At 42.4% G+C, this 19,686-nt stretch overlaps 1 protein-coding gene across 1 annotated transcript; it reads right to left on the bottom strand.

Moving 5' to 3' along the window:
• Positions 1–673: 673 nt before the first annotated feature.
• Positions 674–19,595, bottom strand: mxd1 (MAX dimerization protein 1). The gene is made up of 6 exons (XM_023803380.2): positions 18,719–19,595; positions 17,881–17,980; positions 10,305–10,334; positions 4,458–4,572; positions 4,180–4,339; positions 674–3,738 (listed from the first exon to the last, which is right to left on the bottom strand). The coding sequence occupies exons 1-6, from the start codon at positions 18,783–18,785 to the stop codon at positions 3,545–3,547; spliced, it is 666 nt and encodes a 221-aa protein (XP_023659148.1). The 5' UTR covers positions 18,786–19,595; the 3' UTR covers positions 674–3,544.
• Between the last annotated feature and the right edge of the window lie 91 nt (positions 19,596–19,686).

Consider the following 19,686-nt stretch of genomic DNA (forward strand, 5'->3'; position numbering starts at 1 on the left):
CACTCTTCATGATGTAATCTATAAATTCACCTCAAAATAAGGCCAGCACATTATTTTAAACTGTATTTGTCCGACCTAATTTTATCCACACTTGTCTCTGTTAAGTATTGCAAACTGATGTGAACAGAAGACCTTACTGACCACAGTGGGTTATTTTTGTCCTCTTTCAGTCTTTATTAGCTCAAGTTTTCTGGCCAGGATGTCACTATAAAAGTGAGAATGTTCTACCTGCTTATATAAGCATATTTAAATACGTTCCCAAGTTGTGCTGGTATACAAATACCATGAGGAGGATAATTTTAAAACTAATGAGAGAACCTGTAGAAGACTAAGAAAAGCCCTCCACTGAAGGGAGGAACAGCCACACCCCCAGCTCCAGGTCACATTTTTAACAGTTTGCTCTACTGTATCATCGTCATGCAGTGAGGTTGTTGAAGATGATCAAGTTAATGATCTGGCCGCACACGCACACGAGTTGTGGCCACAGAGAATACAAGAAAGGCCTTTGGGGCTGTTATACTTGCAAAAATGCCTGTATCACACCTGCTACTGCAAATGAGGAATTGGTGACTAATGGAAGGCACATCTAACAATATTAAAACTGCTACTATTGAACCTGAATAAATATTTCTTGAACTCATTCATCAGTTCCATAATGAAGACAAAAACCATATAGGTAAACAACTTTTTATTTATTCTATCCATGTCACTGGCAAATATAAATAACTGCTCCACATTTTCACAATGTTTTTCTCATTTTTAATGTTTCTTTTAAATTCAATGTTGTCCAAATTTCCCAATTCTAAAAATAAGTGCACAAAAATGTCCACCTTCTGTTTGCTTGTTTAACAGACATAAAACCATGTTAAGCCTGTAAGAGGCACAGAGTCAGTCCTGACTGCGTGTGTGTGGGCAAGAGAGGGACACACCAGAGACACAGCCACAATGAGCAAAGGAATGTGTGTAATGTGTGTAATTTGTGAGAGAGATTGTGTGCAGGATGCATACCCGCATGACATCATACGCATGTAAGCATGTGGTGGTCATCATACTGCTGTCATACATCTGACTGTTTTAAGGCTTCAGTCAGTTTACAGAGACAAACAAAGGTATTAAAGGAAGCAAAGGCAAAGCCCAAGTCGTGCCCCGCTGATGTAAATGGACTGTGTCAGGACACTGTGCACCTCTGCTTCCTCAAACCGCAGTCCTGCTCTGAAATAATGCACACCTGCTGGGGGAGCGCACCGAAGCACCGAGATCGATACAAAGTCTTCCGTGAAAAAGGGGACCGTGTGAGGAGAAACGATAAGGAAACCAAACTAAATGTGGGGCCCCGTAAACCCTGTGTGGCCCTCTGCACCGCTGCCCCCCCCCCTCACGTAATGCTCCTATGTGGAGGATAGGGAGGTGGAAGACGCACACATGCCGCTCACAGCAGAGAGCAGACCGTGACGAGACACTGACACTTCATACTTTTTTTTGCACCTTCCCCTCCCTTGACAATTAAAAACCAGACAAAAGCTTATCTATATAAATGGCTGTTTAAAAGTGTAACACCAGCCCCCACCCCCCCCCCCCCCACCTCTTTCTGAGGACAGCAACGAGACCAATCAACAATGACGTTCACTACCACCACTGTCCCAGAGCATGTGAACGGGCCAATCATAGGGCCGACACATGCAGGCCACTGTACAGATCCCGAGCACATCTATGCTGCAGCGAGGCTTTCACACCACAGAGGAGCAGCACTGCACAGACTCACTCACGTATCCTACTTTTAGATTTTTTTTTTGGTTAGTTTTATTCATTTTGAACCGACTCCACTTCTCCAACTCCATCTGCTGCCCTGTAAGACAGGGATGGACACTACATTCAAAAACCTTGTCAACTCACAGTCCCTGGCCTCATGACTGCTTACATTCTTAAAAGTGTAAAACCTACACCTTGTGTCCAGACCAAGCTGTGTGTGTTTCTTTCTTTTCCTAACCTATAAGGTTAACGATTCACAGGCAGGCCTGGCGGCAGCTGCCCTGTGGCGGAGTGCCGGATTTGGACCAAGTCACAGCTGGGAGTCCCATGGCTGCAGCTGCCTGCTTATGTGGGAGAGATGGATGGACCACCTCCATAAGGCTCACAGGCAGGAGAGACCGCTTCCGCTCCACTACACTCTGCTCTACACACTCCGGCTCTCTTTGCTTCTTTACTTTTTTTTTCCTTTTTTTTTTTTTTTTTTTAAATATCTCCGTTTTCGGCTCGCATGCATGAAAGACGCACGGCTTTTTAAACAGCTAAAAATGTCTCTTACAACGAACCATGGGCAAAACATTTCATTCCCGGAGCAACGCCTCACTTTCTGAACGTACGTAAAATCCTATGCACTAAAAGACAGCTTTAAGACCAATCCACAACGCAGGGCCAAACCAACTACACATTTAAAACTGCTGGGAGAACAGAAAGCAAATTAAGCAATAACTATACCTACTGAAATATAACCTTTAGCATATTTAGATCAAATATAAATTACTTTTTAGATATAAATATCTTCTTGTAAAGTATTTACATGAAAATGGCTACATTTTGCTGAAACAACAACAAACACATGGGCTGAATGGCAGCAGCACCCTGCCGGACACTCACCCCCACCCCCCCCCGTCCCCCCCGTCCCCACAAACATTTCATCACGTCCTCTAAGTCACCCCCTAGACTCTCCCGCTCCTCCATCAGGCCGCATCAACTTGACATGGAATGTGCTTCACACTTTGCTCTGCTGCACGTTTAACAGGCTATCTGACCACGGGATGGAATAAAAACAGGCAAAAGCCGCTGTCTTCAGAAAGAGGCCTCTCCCCCCAGGGCCCAGCCTCATGCTGTACGTGGTTCTTCACAGCGCTTTTCTGTCTCTGGTCGTGGACGTGACCGACTCGGCTTAGCCCTGTGAGGAAGAATGAGGGAGACGTGGGGACCCGCCGTGGGGACCCGCCGTGGGGCCGACGCGGCTGATGGAGGTATTGCTCGGCAGGCCCTCAGGGCGGGGGAGGCGGTGGCAGGCCGTCGGGCTTAAAGTGGCTCAAAACCACGCCTTTACTGATACATTCTGAGTAGATGCAGGTCTTCGGAACACGTCTACCACTGATCAAGTGCAAAATATCATGGTCAGACAATCAGCGGGAGTTGGCTGACACCGCCCCGGTTCTTGGCGATGGAAACAGGGCCCCGCTTTATAGTGCAAAGGTACAGCGGCCATTTACTGGCCCCCACAGCTGGAATGGGTAAGGGGCAGTAATGGGACAAGCGGTCCTCATGGATCCAGCCATCTAACTGGGCCACGCCCATGAAAAATTCACTCAAATGACTGGACACACAGAAGTCCGTGGGGATCTAGAAGCCAGACGAGTTCCTGGCTGTGTCTCGAACGTGTGTAGGCCTGGTGCCGGGACGTAGGAGGGGGTGGGGGGTGGGGGGATCTTAGGTTTGGTCTGACCAGTTGTGCTCGGTGTCAGGTCTGACTGGCGGGGACTGGCTGAGTAGGGGCTGGAGGCTCCCCCTAGAGGCTGCATCCCAGCACAGTGGCCTTATCCTGAAGGTTGGTGAGGTGGCGCAGGCTGGCGCTGGAATAGCCTTCGTCGCTGCAGCTGCTGCGCATGCTGGCCCGCTCGTCCGAGTCGCTCACACTGCTGGTGCTCCACTCCAGGTCTCCCAGCAAGTAGTCCGTACCTTCCACGTCCACATCGAGCTCCTCTGGAAGACACACAGACCAAAGCACATGATCACTGCTGCCCTTGACCACGGTATGTGTGAGCTGCCCTAACCTTACATGACCCCTGTCAATGGATTTTGTCACCCACATTTGAGGCCCTGGTGGTCCTGTGTACCACCAGCAATCACAGAAAGTAGTTATAGCTCAATGAGTCATTGTGGTTAATGGGGCTGATATACTAGAAATTAACCAGTAAGTTTTAACTCAAGCCAGTTCCGGCATTTTTGTACTTTTTGGTTCTTGAGTAGCAACAGATACGACCTCTGTCATCACAATAAGAAAGTATTCTGATTTTTTTTAACCTAAAGGTAAATGTCATTCACAGCGTGCACCTGTAGGGGTCACTGAAATCCAAATCAGTACACATGCCCCGGAGCCCTCCTGCAGGAGCACACGTGCAGCTAGGAGGACGCGAGCCTCACCCTGGTCTGAGTCGGACTTCTCTGAGGAGACGGTAGACCCCATACTGTCCATGCGTGTTCGCTCCACGCCCAGCTGTTCCAGGCGACGTCGTAGGTGCCTCTGCTCCCGCTGCAGCTGGTCAATGGTGTGCTGGGCTCGGCGCTCGCTCTCCTCCAGGCGCTGTGAGCAGACACACGCAGAGCGTTACGCACTCCCTCTGCCTGCCTGCTGCTTCCGCAAAGGACACGGTGTGCACAGTCTAGCTGCCGCATGCATGCATGAGCCATCCAGGCCATACCTTGATGTGTTCCTTGGCTTTCATCAGTAGGCTGAGGGTGGTGTGACGGTTGGAGTCAGGTCCCAGGGGTACCAGTGACTTCAAGCGCTCCAGACACAGCCGCAAGTGCGCCCGTCTGGGGGGAAGGGGGGCAGGTATGTAGTTACATGAGCAGGCTTTATTTCTCCACCAACTAAAACAGACCCCAGCACGTGGCGAGTGCTGCAACAGATGCAGCAGTGCATCAGCCAGGGCTGCAGGAGGCAGCCTGCATTGCCAGCCGTGCCTCCCAGTCTGTCTGCCCCCCATAACCTCCCCACTCCCACCCATAACAGCCCGAACAAGGGCCCAGCGACAACAACACACTTCCTTTCAAAAATACACCACACAAGGTCATGACTTGGATTCATTAACAATTCAGGAAGAGAGTTTTACGCTGCAGAGACACCAGGGACAAGGCAAAGACATAGTGGAGGTTTGGAGCACGTCAGCCATAGCAGAATCAAAGAAGCTGACCTATCCAGATGCATGCCCAAGGGGAGACAAGAGCGTGCGGCTTACGGTTCCGCCTGTCGCTTCCTGTGGTTAAAATGTCTTCCAGTAGAAGATATCAGAACCCATGTGAAACCAGCACTCTCCAGAGTGCAGACATAAGCTACACCTGTTCCTTGTATTAACCAAGTGCCCTCCATTATTAAGGAATTTGTAAGTGTCCTTACCCACCCAAGTTGGTAACCACAGCTGGAACACCCTGTCCGCTGCTCTCTAACTGAAGGCAGTTAGACAATAAAACAATGCAGAAGAAGCCAGGCGGGAAACAATGTGTCAAATGTTTAGCAATTAGTTTAATAATCCTCAGAGGTTATGGGACCAGACAAACTAAAAGCACAACTTCATCTCAAGCAGACCCTATAGTTCATAAACATGCAGCCACCACTACTGCAGAGAATTGGCAGAGGTAATTATAGCTTCTTTCTTTAGACTTAATAAAGGAATTCCTGAGTAAAAGAAGCTCTGGAAGCCCAGCAGCATTTGGCATGGCAAACTTTTTCTTTTTCTTTTTTCTTTTTTTTAATCTTAAGGGTCAAGGAATAAATGATCACCTTCTTAAAGTGATCGTTTTTAATACATATCTACAGGAAAAGCCATTTCACATAAGACCAGTCACATGGACACCTTTTACCTGCTGCTTTTCATATTTCCTTAGTAACAACAAAGCAAAGTTCAGACAATCTGATGATAATGATGAGTACAATGCCAAAATTAATACTACGCTTTAATTCGTCAATGAGTAAAGCTGCAAGGAGATTTCACAGCAAGCTTGAGACCCTAAATGGGTGTAGAAACAGGCTGGCTAAGCTACTCCAGGCAGCCTTTAAAAAAAGGCTGACAAATTCCCGCTTGTTCAAGCAGCTTCTCCACCTGACTGCGATGATTTCTCAGCTCCTCTCTCCCCTGTCACAACTGACATGTTTCACAGCTGTTCATGTGGGGTACGTGTCCTCCACCAGATGACCCGTGTTATGTAATATTCTTCCATTCAGGCAGGAGTCACAGCCTATTTTACAGCCTGCGCTTTTCACAACAAAATCAACCAGGTATTGAACACAGTCTGCACATGTGTGTGAGAAGCTTCTGTATCTATATCTGTAATAGCAACTGTGGATGTTTTGTGTGTGTATTTATATTATATTATATATACACATATCTCACACATGAATATATGTCTAATGTATCATACACGACATTAACTATTAACACCCAAAACCTAATCGATGTACTTTTACACAGGAACAAGTAGCTTAATTTAGCATTCCATTCAACCTGCCACAGTTGAATGTATAAACTGCATGTGTTTACATCATTAGGAGCCACAAATAGCTCAAAGTGACATCACACCGCCAGTTATATACACAATATGTGACACTTCAGAGGACTAGCTCAGCGGGATGGGAGCAACCAAAGGTATAAAAGGAGGTCAGCAAAGCAAGACCCTCAGGACGAGATGGAGGACACCTGTGAGAGTGCAGCCCTCCAGCATGTGGGAGAAAAATGCCCAAAATGTGTGGCCATCAAACCTTTCCAGCATCTTCCTGGCTAACTAATGTAGATATGAAGCCCTGGGATATGTCTTAGTCTTCAGTCTGCAATACCTGCTTTTATTGCTTTCTCTTAAAGGTGCCATTGAATGCATTTTTTCTTTATTCTAAATTGTTCTCTGGTGTCTACATACAAAGTAGGTGAACTTGGTTTGCTCAAGAGCCCACAGACATGTGACTGTTCTGCTGAGGCCAGGGCATGAGCAAGCGATCTTCCAATCACAGAGACTTAGCCCACTGAGCCAATCACCAGCCCCCATTGATGAGCCCTGTTTGCCTGGTTTACAATGAGGCGCTGTGATGGCTCACACACAACCAACATCAACAGTCACGCACCGCATCATGATGTTTCAGTCAACAACGGACTACATTTATGAGGGTGGTCCCTCAAGATTATAAGGGAGCTGAAAAATTCTTATCACCTAATGACATTGTAGCACAGCGCATTACTCATGTGTTTGTGGTGATGCTGATGTAAACAAACACCACACAATTTTGCACAGTACATAATACTTGATAATCAATAAAAACCTATGTTACTGGTTTATGTGTGTATTATACATACATCTTTATTATATGCTCATTATTTTGGTGTACTCTTTCTATTTTACCACAGAATTAATACTCCCACTTCAACCTAGGAACTATGATAACATAGTCATAACTTTTTTTTTTAACACTGCAACAAGAACTTTGTATTTTCACCTCTGTAAACAAATGATTATACGATGCTAGCTCCATTAGCTCATAAATGTGTTGTCTGTAATGAATTAGGATGACTGATTTTTTTTTTTACTTCAGTATTGATTAGATATTTGTTTAGCTAACCAAAAGTAGGTTACAGTACAGAAGCTGTCGATGTCGGTATCATGCACTTTGTAATGTTGTTTAATCCTTCCCTGCTAACCTGGGGTACATTTCCCAAAGGCACATCTCATACAGCTGGAACCGTGCAACTGAAAGGTATCAACAATAGACACTTTCACACCCAAGCTCTGGAACCAGGTCCCTTGTTACAAGTTCCTGGGATGTCTCAACTGGAAACTTTTGAAGCTCCAGGCCACATTCAAGTGCTGCATTCACAGTGCACAACAGAACCGGGACTTAATGCTAAATAAGCATGGGAAATGCAAAAAGCTCATAGGTTAAACTTCACAGATAAATTGAAACTACACCACCACCCCCAAAACAATGTAAACAAGGTGTTTTGATAGTTATTTGTTAGTTACTGGGGGAAACAACTGCGATCAAAATGGGACACAGCCTTTTATTTATGTCATCCATAAGACCCTTGACATTTAGATTCCATTATTATTGCTGGCAGATTAATCTTTCCGTTTCACAGAATAAAAAACAATGAACCATATTCTGCTAAAAAGTGCTGATTTCACCACTGGTGATATTAGACAAACAGTGTTTGAGCTTCATGGTATGTCAGTTACATATACCAAATTCTCCTTATTCATACTAAGGTAAAGTCAGATTTTCATTCTATGGCACCTTTAAACCAGTTTGAGGGAATTCAAAGATTTACATAACCACAATGGATATTACCGTGATCTGCTTTTGTGGCACCAGAACTTTTAGGATGAAGGTGGGCTATTCATCCCTCAACACACATGCTGCACAAATGAGGTTTTAAGGGAAAACCACTAGACCTACAATGCCAAGCCCCACAATTCTGCTACACTGCTCTGTCTCTCTGGATGCTGAGGTCCTTCGGCTGCCCAAAGAGAAAAGAAGGCGGGGCTCACTGGGCTTAACAGGTGCATGGGACAGCAGCCAGGATGCTGCACCCAGACAACAGCCCTGTCACATGAGGTCTTCGAGGACATGCAAAAAAATATATTTTAAACTAAATATGCATCGGAGTGAGTGTTATCTCTCACAGCATATTTTGATTTAGTCTTAATATTTTGATGAAAATGCAATTGTTTGTTATATTTAAGTCATCTGATTTTCCCCCCAATCCATCTCAGTAATCCAATCCATCAACAAAAATTACATTAAATGTAGTCAACTAAATATACTTTAGTCATAGTGTAATACATTATTTTCACATTTCCTTGCAAATTTCACTTAAATTTTCTCTGTAATACATGGACACAAATTGATCTACCTTTATTCTCTATAGATTCCTGAAGGAAACATCTGTAAATCTGTCTTTTATGGCATGACATTAAGCTTGAACATGTATAGAATTTAAATAAAGAAAATTCAAGTGTCCTCTCTCAGCTTTTTAAATCTTGCCAATAAAACTTGCTGAAAGTACCAATTTTGTTGAGCTTTCAAAATACCGCTGTATATCGTATTAGAGTGTCTACAGACTTATACGAAGAGAACTGCATGGTTTCTACTTATAAGATGGATGCAGGGTATATGCACTTATAGGCGGACATTAGCTAATCATGCCCAGCTACAATAAACACAAACTACTGTAAAGATACTACCTGGAATTTGATTACAGTAGATTCAAATTAATTTCTTCTTGACATTTTAATCTTGTTTTTATTCGTTGAGGAAAGGGTCAGGACATTTAGTCATACAAATTACTCTGATGCCAAAAAGTATTTTATTATCGTCTGGTTTTCGTCAATGAAAAATTTTTGTTGACGAATAATTTTCATCATAGTGTTCAATGAACTGAACATTGATTGGAGTGCATTCAGGGTGCCCTGTAAACAGTGGCCCGCTAGCTACCATTTCACATCCACTGCTTATTGCGAGAATGTAAGCTAATGAAGTCATCAGAGCCCAGACAGACCCTTATCCCCAATCCACAGCGTCCATGCCATGCATTATTCAGGGTGTCTGCCTGCCAGGGGCAGCCTTTGTCCCCGCTGATTAGGAGCACCAGCGCTGAGGCCTGGTAGAGGCACAGAAGAAACTCGCTCCTCAGGTTTTCTCAGAGATGCTGAGACCTGTATCAGACAAAGACTAACGCTCAGGCTGACCGACCTTGTGCTCTCACCTGTGTGCCTCTCTATGTAAAAAAAAAAGCAGGTATCTAAAAGAATGACCACTAAATGTCGGAACAAATTTATGGAAGAAGTAAACACATTACAATGTTGTAGGAACACTGGTATATGGTACACTAAGATAGTCAAAAACCTTTGACAAAATACACACCACATATATACACATGTATCTCTCAAAAAAGCTCATTAAACGGTGAATAGGATGCACAGCTCTCTGTAAGATGTGCATGTTTACAGCAATAACTATTCACTGCCTAATATTATTTGGAACACTGTAAACAACTGCATATAGGTGATTTGTTTAATTTCCATATATCACAAGCAGCAGCAAAACATCCTGTCTGTAGCAGTTCCTCTGGCTAAAACCTAATTTTATTTTTTTGCCAGAATGATCAGGCAAAAAAATAAAATTAGGTGGTAGCCAGGTCTGATTAAAACCTACCACGATTGATGAGGATTAGTAATGACGTACTGTACTCTCTGCCTGAAATTTTTTTTAAAGAAGCAGAAATCTATCTGCTCCCATCCCTGTAAACACGCTTGCACAAGCAGTTCAGGTGTGCAGGAGTTTTTGCATTTTTAGTTTTCCAATTGCAGTTTTTTTTGGAAAGAAAATTTGAGTTTTCCCTTATGGAGACCTTACAATCAAAAAATGGGTATTCATCATGTTGTGGGGACATTTGGTCCCTACAAGGTAAGGTATATATCTGGGCCACCCACCCACACCCACACTCTTCCCTTATCAGTAGTATTTCAGTGTTGCACATAGATCGAGGGTAGTGTGAGCCTACCTGTTCTTCTCCATTTCATTGTGTGTGGACCTGCAGGAAAAAAAACAGAGGACATGACCATAGATTCCCTCTCCATCATGGTGGTAAGAGGAAGTTAACAGGAGCATGTTTACAAGATTATGCACTGTACTACGCCAGGATTGGGGGCATTTTATCACCAATGTATGGGCATCTTGAAGCCTAAGACACTGGGACACTGGCTTATGAGCGGGAAATGTACCGTCACACACACAAGGGTAAACTTAGCAACGGTAACCAGAAACACAGGCCAGAAAGAGAGCTTCTGCAGCTCAGTGGTGCTGCACTGTTTTCCTCTCACACATGATACCAGGCTATAAAGTGACCACCCCCAGCACAGAGACACACGCCTCCATGTGTCAGAGCTGCTTGAAGCGCGGGTGCCCATAGCGGCCCCCTGCCCACGCTGCCAACACACTGCGCTATTACACAACAAACAGAACCGCAGACAACCACAGCCGTGCCTGTGCCGTGGACGTGCATTACTATTGAGATGACACTGGTCTTTTAAGAGAAGACAGAACCTTTTGTGAAACCAAAGATGATTTGGAGCCAGAGTCACACCTTGAGATTCCCACAGAAGATATTCTTGCTTAAAGAACATGGGGGAATTATTCATCTCTCTCATACAGGAGAGATACTGCTAACCTACAATGTTCTCTTTCAGACTGACATATATACACATGCATCTACAAAAACATAATCTGTGCAAGGGATCATTCATTTCAAAAATACATACACACATACGCAAATCTACAAAAACCATAATCAAAAAGGCTCAAAATCATTCACTACAGAAAAATACATTTACAGATCCTCTAAAACAAGGTTTCTCAACCCAGTCCTCAGGGACCACCAGACGGTCCACGTTTTTGCTCTCTCCCAATTGGCAGGGAATTGGGAGAGAGCAAAAACATGGACCGTCTGGTGGTCCCCGAGGACCGGGTTGAGAAACCCTGCTCTAAAACAGACTGAAACTGGAAAACATTTTCACTGTAAAACAGACTTGCTCTGAACTCCTTTAAAATCTAAATGATCCTGCATTTCCATTCACAACTTCTGCATGCTGTAAAACACAGTGGCCATCACAACGATTTACCAGCTCAACTTTTTATTAGGGATGGGCATTTCGGGTTCAAATAATATTCAGCTAACCCCACCCACCCCCATCACACACAGAGAATATGGATCAAATTATTTCTTTCCATTCAAAATGAGATATTACTCATTACTGCAAAAGGATAACAATAAATAAGATATACAATAAAGTTTAACAGACTGTGCCTTGGACAGTTACACTGAATGGGAATTTCTTTATTTTTAACAAAACAATCCTTACAATAAGTCTCTGGCTTATAAGCTACTGTATTAATTTATTTCCACACCATAGGAGGCATCACTTGCTCATCATAAAAAGGATCATTTAAAACAAGTAACCGAGAAGCTACAGCTGAATGAATTTCCCAAATATCAGACGATATTTGAAATCTTTGCAATGGATATTACGATACTCATAAAGCAAAAAAGGAGTTGGAAATTACATGAAATACACTAAAATCAAAGAGAAGTTATTATATACCAAAAAAAAACAGTTTTACTGGGAAAAGCAAACCAGTAGTTCACGTTCTCGTTAACTCATCAAAAAGTCCACTGGTACGCTGACAATTCACGCTTATTAAAATTTTATTAAGAATGAATTTCATAAAACATGAATTTCAAGAACATTCTTAACAGTAGCCATGACAACCTAAATGTACATACAAACTTAAGGGCAGCAGCATAACCAGATTCTATTACTATACTTGTTGCCGCAAGTTGTGCCAACAAACACAAAGCAGTGCTGATAAATCACTTGCTTTTGCTCCATATCTCCTCTATGGAATACAAAATATTTCCATGCAGCGAAAAAGGAATGTCATCTGATCAATTCTTTTTCACTTGAACCTCGCACTCATTTTTGTACAATTTCTCACAAACACACCACACTATGAGTGAAAAAGGAAGAAAACGATTATTATTGGCTGAGAGAGCGCATGTAGAGCTCACATAAAAACAGCAGAGGAAAGCTTCATAATAAATAAACCACAACCTTATTAGAGAACAGATAAATCACAACTAATTATATTGCTGCTAAATAATATTTTAAACAGCTCATTAAATTATTCAATTTTAAGAATTTCTTTTCAATTTTATACATATTCTCAAATATTCCACAATGCTGATTCATCTGTACTATTTATTTATGATAAAAAGGTGCCTGTTTCATCCTGCAGCTCCATATATTTCCACAGCGGACTCTCATTGGCACACTTTTTGTTCTCCAGCCAGAGGTCACAACAATGTGCTTCATATAGAGGCTGAACTGGTTATCAGTAACTGTTCCAAACGGAACCACCTGCTTCCCAATGCCTTTCCTCATCAGAATTGACCTATAGAACATTAAACAGACTATGCCCTATGCATACTGGTATTTCCAATAGAGAACTGGTTCTCCCTTTTCCCTGAGATTTTTCCTATTGATATTGCTTTTTGGAGAGCAAAAATATTCTCTCTACAAATCTTTGCTCTCATCTTCAGACATGGCTAATGACTGGGCATGCAGAGCAAGTGAAGAGAACCCCCAACAGAAAGCAGATTTCTGGTCCAAACACAAGCTGCAACCCTGACAGGAACACAGGCTAATGAGTGTCAGTCCCCATATCTAATGCATGTGTGAGTGAGCTAACTGGAGACTCCATTTTTGCAACCAAGAAGCTACAGAAACTGCTGAGAGGGAGGGGGTTGGGAACAACACCTCCAACACACACCAGGAACACACTCCCATCCCCCACACACCAGGGACAGAGGGAGGGTGAAAGACATCACGAATAAAGATGGACAAGAGGGAGACGTGCAAAGAGGATCCTTGGGTTCCCCTGCACTCCAGCTGTGCTCTGGGGCTAACGGCTTGTACTGTTATCAAGATCATTCAAGCAAGTAAATACCACTAACCATTTAGTGGGATTATCTTTAAGTCCCACTTTACATAATACCCATAAAACAGTAGGAACAATTTGTATTTGTACAGCATAACAATTACGCAAGTACCTACAACACAAACTGCCACAAATGTATCAAGTGGTCAGCCATTCAGTGAATGCTGTTCCTTGCAGTTACATAATCACGACTCTATGTAAATGTACCAGTCCGACTGGTTCCACATGTAAAAGGCAGTGGGAGCTAATATTACATTTCAACACGCAAGGTTAAAAGGTTTAAATGATCAACCAAAAATTAATTCAAAATGTTGTCATAATATTGTAGACAGAAATTTGTTTAAAACAAATGGCCATTTTTTTTACAATGCCCAAACTAATTAGCATTAACAGCTGGTTAATTCAATACAATGTTAATTCATGATAATCATCATCAAAAAAACATGCAATTTTAATCACTGCTCTTCTTGATCCAGACTTGCCACCAAAGACAGCATGTCTATAACCAACTAATGAAAGCCACAGCAGACATACAGTCACAAATCTGGGAGAGTTATAATGCTGACCACTCCTCAGTCAAAGGTGCCTCTATCTGAAGAACCCGGCCACCACTCAGAGCAGCACCATAGATGGTACACAGCTTTTACACACAACGCACCCACAGACGACTATGCCTGATGACTCAGGCAGCGTGTGAACATAGAAGTCAATTCCATGTATGTGGAAGCTCTGTGGCACCTTCATGAGTCAATTAAAGAGAATGAGGAGTTAGCTGATGATTAGAGGCACAGAAAAAATTAAATGTTAGTCTTATGCTGTATAGTTCAAATATCTGGCTTTAGCAAATGACAGTGGCAACCATTATGAAGCGGCCATCTCCGTCAGTGAAAGGACACAAACACTAGGTTAGTCGATCAAACTGTTCTTAGTGAACCTTGCTAGTTTATTAAGGGTCACTTTTATCACAATCAAAAGCAATCTTCACTCCTTTCTTCCATTAGAGAACATTCTGGTAAACGATGATATGCTATGCATAAAAACACAAGATCACATGAAACTGAACAATTCATATTTTTCAACACGGTTCATGTAGCATACTGCAAGGTGTTGCAAGGAAAGCCTATAACAGGCACATAACGAAAGACTGAGCAGGGTGTCAGGGGAGGTGTCACAACCCACACTATGATTATGTGTATGAAGCCCACAATATCATCTGACTAGTGGACAGAATGTATCAAGGGAAGTACATTCCATATCTCCATAAAGACCCTCCCCAAACACTTTAACAAGTGATTAGAAAAAGTCATAAAAAGCTGGTTTCTATCGTATTACAGTACAGCTTTTTCCCCCAAACCAACAGGTAGAACTTCACTAAATCTTTGCATGAAAAAAAAACCTTCAAAACTTAATACAGTAATGTGAATTTTTATGAAAAATTAGGATGGTAATAGGGTGTTTAAATATATACACATATCATTGTATGTCCTGTGTTACTACTGCTGAAAGATTTACAATGGAATATGAAGCACTTTCATCTTTTCTATATTGGTTATTAGGAGTCAACCAATGATTTTGATGCTAGAAATTTTCATGTGTGGAAACTGTAGTGTTAGATGCTTTTGACATGATGATCACCCCATCAGCCGTGTTTTTATTTTGTGATGTATAATTAGTGGTAAGACATGCATGTTTTCATTCTGTGAAGAGTGTGTGGCTGACATCTGTAATAGTACATTTTTAAATATGATATTAAATGTAGTTCAGTTGGCATATATGTGTTTCTATGGAGAGGTTTACACTAAAAACTCCCCACTTTTTAAAACTGGCTGGATCCAGTTATTCTCAACGCTACATCAAAATCCTTTGTGACTATGTGAGAAAGTACATGCCGGCATTTCAGTCTCCATTCATACAAGGCAGAAGCTTCTGCCTTGTATGAACCCAATGAGCCAAACCTAATATTTGAATAACATAAGGTTCCTATTACCAGAAAGGCTTAGTGTATAAATAGCAATGACCCCTGCTTTGCCCGGTCCATCTTTAATACCCAGTTAACTAGGGTTACTGACTGTATAGATGTCCTGACACAAATTTTGTGTATAGAAGTAGACACCAAAATGCACTTCCAAAACATGGATTTGGAATGTTTCTCCACTGAAGACATCTTAGGCAGACCTTAATCTGCATGCACTTTGTTCTTGCTCCATTTCTAACTAACTTTCTGCAGCCCTAATGTTCTTTTCTGACAGCATTCATCAAGACGTTCAACAGTTTAATATCTGTGTCTCTGACAACTTTCCATGGTCAGGGAGTAGCCTGATTATCAAGGAGAAGCCATTTTATCCTTTTGATTAACAACCAAAATATTTCAGCAAATTAAAAGCAGTATATAAAAAGCAAACAAGGTATGAGTTTTGCACTGCAACCTGCTTAGACAGAATTACAGCTTCGTACAAAAGCCGTTGGCAGTCAAAGAAAAGGCTTAACATTATTTATCTGGGTAGTAAGTGTATATTGGCTCAGGAAAAAAAAAAAACTGATATAACATTATAACAGGGCTACCACTAACGACGATTTCTGGCGATTAATCTATCAAATTTTACCAATTAATCGATTAATCTGAACGTTTAATTTTTTCCCATTTAAGTTACATTTATTTTAACAACAACAAACTATGTCATTGCAGGGCTTTAGATAATGGATGCTGGTGTTTCTGGACTATATGGATGTTACTTATGCCTACAATTTGATAAGCAGAGTAGTAGTATGATTAAAATAATAATGAGGGGTGTATTATGATACCCAAAAGTTAATTTGTATAAATTCAGCATATCCTTAAACATAACAAATTTGATCAGCGGAGTGCACACAGTGTCAAAAGGGACAGTTTAGCAGCCACAATAAAAGGAGGAGAGGAGAGGAGAGGAGATACTGTGGTTAAAAGGCAAAAAGACGTTGGTGGTGCGGCGATACCTTTTGAAGTTTAAAGTCTGACATATTTTTTGGTAAATATAGTGTTCATTTTTATTTCAGTTCACAGTTTTCTTTTAATTTAGTGACCATTTTCATTTTGATAATAACACTGGTCCCAACAAGCCCAACGAGCACAAACACACGCCAATACCAAAAGAAATTAAAAAGCTCTCCATACTAATGGTAATTTAATAAACATGAACAGACAACACTTTTGCCTATTGTGTTGGTCCAGAATAGCACCTGTGTGTTTCCTCTTCAGAAGCTTTGCACAGTATAGAAACCAGCTTTTTGTTTTGTGATAAAATCACTTCCTGTGACTGCCTAAGACTTTTTACACATGTATTTGAATACCTTTACGAAATTAGATGTCACTGGCACAATACTGCCAGTAACAGTTAACAAATCTGTGTTGGTGACATCTGTTAGAAATAAAGAAATTTGTATTGGTCCATGCCAATCTTAGTCGATATTTAAACTTCATCAATACTAAAAGTTAGCAGCACCAGAGCTAAACATGCAACTACTAAAATGATTCCATTTTCCATAGTGAACGACAAGGGATTTCATCAGCTCATTCATCCCCTTAGAAGTAGGATTGCCACGTCCAATCTAAAGAAATGAGACAGCACCCCCGCCCCCCCCCCCCCCCCGATAATAAAATTTATCGAAGGGAGGAGTGAGAGAAACTATGACATGGTCGGAGGTTAAGATCACATCCTGTATTAGGTCAAAATGAGACATGGCATTTTATTTTACAATATGGGATAGGTGGCAACACTATTTAAAAGAGGTGTCAAAGTATTGGCCCACAAAATGATTTTATTTAAAATGATCTGTCAAAATTCCCATATTGGCGCATCACTAATCTATCCATCTGCCACTGGTTATCCTGGACAGAGCTGTGGAGGGCCCCAAGCCTATTCCAGGCAGCACACAAGACAGAAGTAGACGTACACCTTGAACAGGATGCAGTCCATTGTAGGGGATATACATGCACACAATCACACACTACTGGTAATTTTGAAATGTCAACTGGCCTAACTGCAAGTCTTTGGACTGTGGGTGGAAACCCGTGTGACAGGGAGAACATGCAAAAGGCACACACAGTGGGGAGATGGGATTCACGTCTCAACCCAGGAGGTGTGAGGTAACAGTGCTACCCACTGAGCCACTTTGCACTATTAAAACAAGAAAAAATTAAAAAGTATTTCCCCCCATTTTAATGACTAACCTTTTTTACTGATTATTTTGCTTAAGAGTTCATTAGAAAATGTTTGCCGGTCTATGTGGCAACTATAAGACTTTAGATGTCAAAATAAATCATAACAGTGTAGGAATTCCAAGCCAAAAACACACAGAATGACCAGGGCACCAGCAGCAGGACAAATTACTCAAAGGACTCAATCCATGTACTGCATGGATCCACACACAGCTGTGATGATGCTGTTTAGTATTAGAGTGCATTGTTCAGGCTAATCACCAAAACAATTGGCACAGGTCACCTGCTGCTGGACTCTGTTCCTGCATAAAGCAGCTTGTACACAACACTGGTGCGCTAACAGAAGGCACGAGTGAAAATGCCACAGTGCACAATCAGCTCAGGTTACCTGCTGCTGGAATTCTTCTTGTTTTTACTCTTTCGCTTCAAGCTGTCTCTCTCTTTGCTGGTGCTATAGGGCAGCATGGAGGCATAGCCGTGTTCAGCCTCTGCAAAAAGTCGGGAGGGTTTACATACAAATTATTCAAACACAATCAACACAGGGACTGGGAAAAGAGGGCACTAACAAGGAAGACATCAAACCTTTCCTGTAGCCCCTAAATTATACAGACATAAAAAGACTGCAATTTCAGTGTGTAGTGTTCACACACATAGCATATATTCATATTTGAAAATCCACTGCTCTAACTTCAATGATGTCATCTGAACTCGAGTAAACCCTTTACCCAGCCAAACCACAACAGAAAAGAGGGGGGGATGCATTTGGTTCCATCATTTATATTCAAGATTTAATCAAACTGACAACGGGATTTCGTCAAGGTAAAGAAACATACCTCGATGCATCTACGTCGGAGCCCTGTACTTGTCTGGGTTATATTACTACATGTCATTAAAACTGAAGTATTCAATTTGACAGACAAACAAATGTAAACAGTTGGCTGTATGTGAAAATGCTCTTTCCTCGGCTCTGCACATACGGACCTCGCTCCTTTGGATGCCTGTGTCTTTACAGTCAATCTAAATATCACGGAGATGCAGAAACCCTTGGTACTAAGACATTACTACACACACACCAAATCATGGGAAACGTCTGACTTAATATAGTCACCCCTACCTGATCGGCCGTCCACAGCCCCCCGCCGCCCCCCCCCGCATTCAGGCATGGTACAACGTACAGATGTCAGCCAACACACGGGGGGTGTGAAGGATCATTAATGTCACTGTACCTCTCTCCCTGCGCTCAAGGTACTCCGCAGCCTCGATCAGCATCTGCACCATCCCCACCGCCGCCATTTTCCACAATGACGCCGATGGACGGCTGGCTTTCAACGCTGTTTCAGCCCCCAGCTCAGTTTACACCAAAACGCTGCTGGTCTGTTAACGCGAGCCGCTTATTCCATATACCTGTAGAGTATGGAAAATCCTCCGAATAACGACTAACTGATATATTTATATGTGACTGTTTTTAGCTAAGCTGACGAGCAACGATGCTTGGTAGGCTCTGCCCAGCTACGGGTGTTATTTGAGTATAAAATCGCTGATGTCGACGCCTGTCCCGTCACATTAATAATAAAATAAACAGTAACGGTTGCTGCCACTGACACACAGCGTCTGCTAGCTGCTCGGCTAACTCCTCGATGGCTCGCCTTTCCGTCTGACCGATAGTAAGTTAGCCACCGATGAGAGGACCAGAGAATGAGAATGTTTCAGTCTAAAATTACGAACAAAAATGCTTTTAAGTTCACCACAGAAACGACAGCTTAACTGACATATAGGTGGCTAGCTATGAGCTGGCTTAAAAACATTAGCACTCCAAATAACCCTCCAGCTACGAATAAAATACCACTTAGTTGACTGTGTGTGTTAGCTACCTTGCTAAATGTATTTATATAAAAATATTTCCGAATAGTCAACGAGAAAAATAACAAAAAAATACACTAAATAAGTGCAACGACAGCGGGGCCTCTTCCGATTTAAGTGCACCTGTGCTCTTAGCCTGTGAGCTACCGAAACGAGCAACGCGGACCGCCAGTCTCGAGCCGCGCTAACTGACCGGGCCGAGTAGAGCCGTTTGTTTATTAAAAACGGCAAGAAGGGAAAGCGTAGCTGCCAAGCGGCACTGCCGAAAGAAAGATCGCTGCCTACTGTCTCACTGCTCCGCTATTGGTTACGAGGTGATATGCACCGTCTTCTC

The sequence above is a fragment of the Paramormyrops kingsleyae genome, chromosome 2, assembly GCF_048594095.1.
Source record: "Paramormyrops kingsleyae isolate MSU_618 chromosome 2, PKINGS_0.4, whole genome shotgun sequence".
NCBI classification, from domain to species: Eukaryota; Metazoa; Chordata; class Actinopteri; order Osteoglossiformes; family Mormyridae; genus Paramormyrops; species Paramormyrops kingsleyae.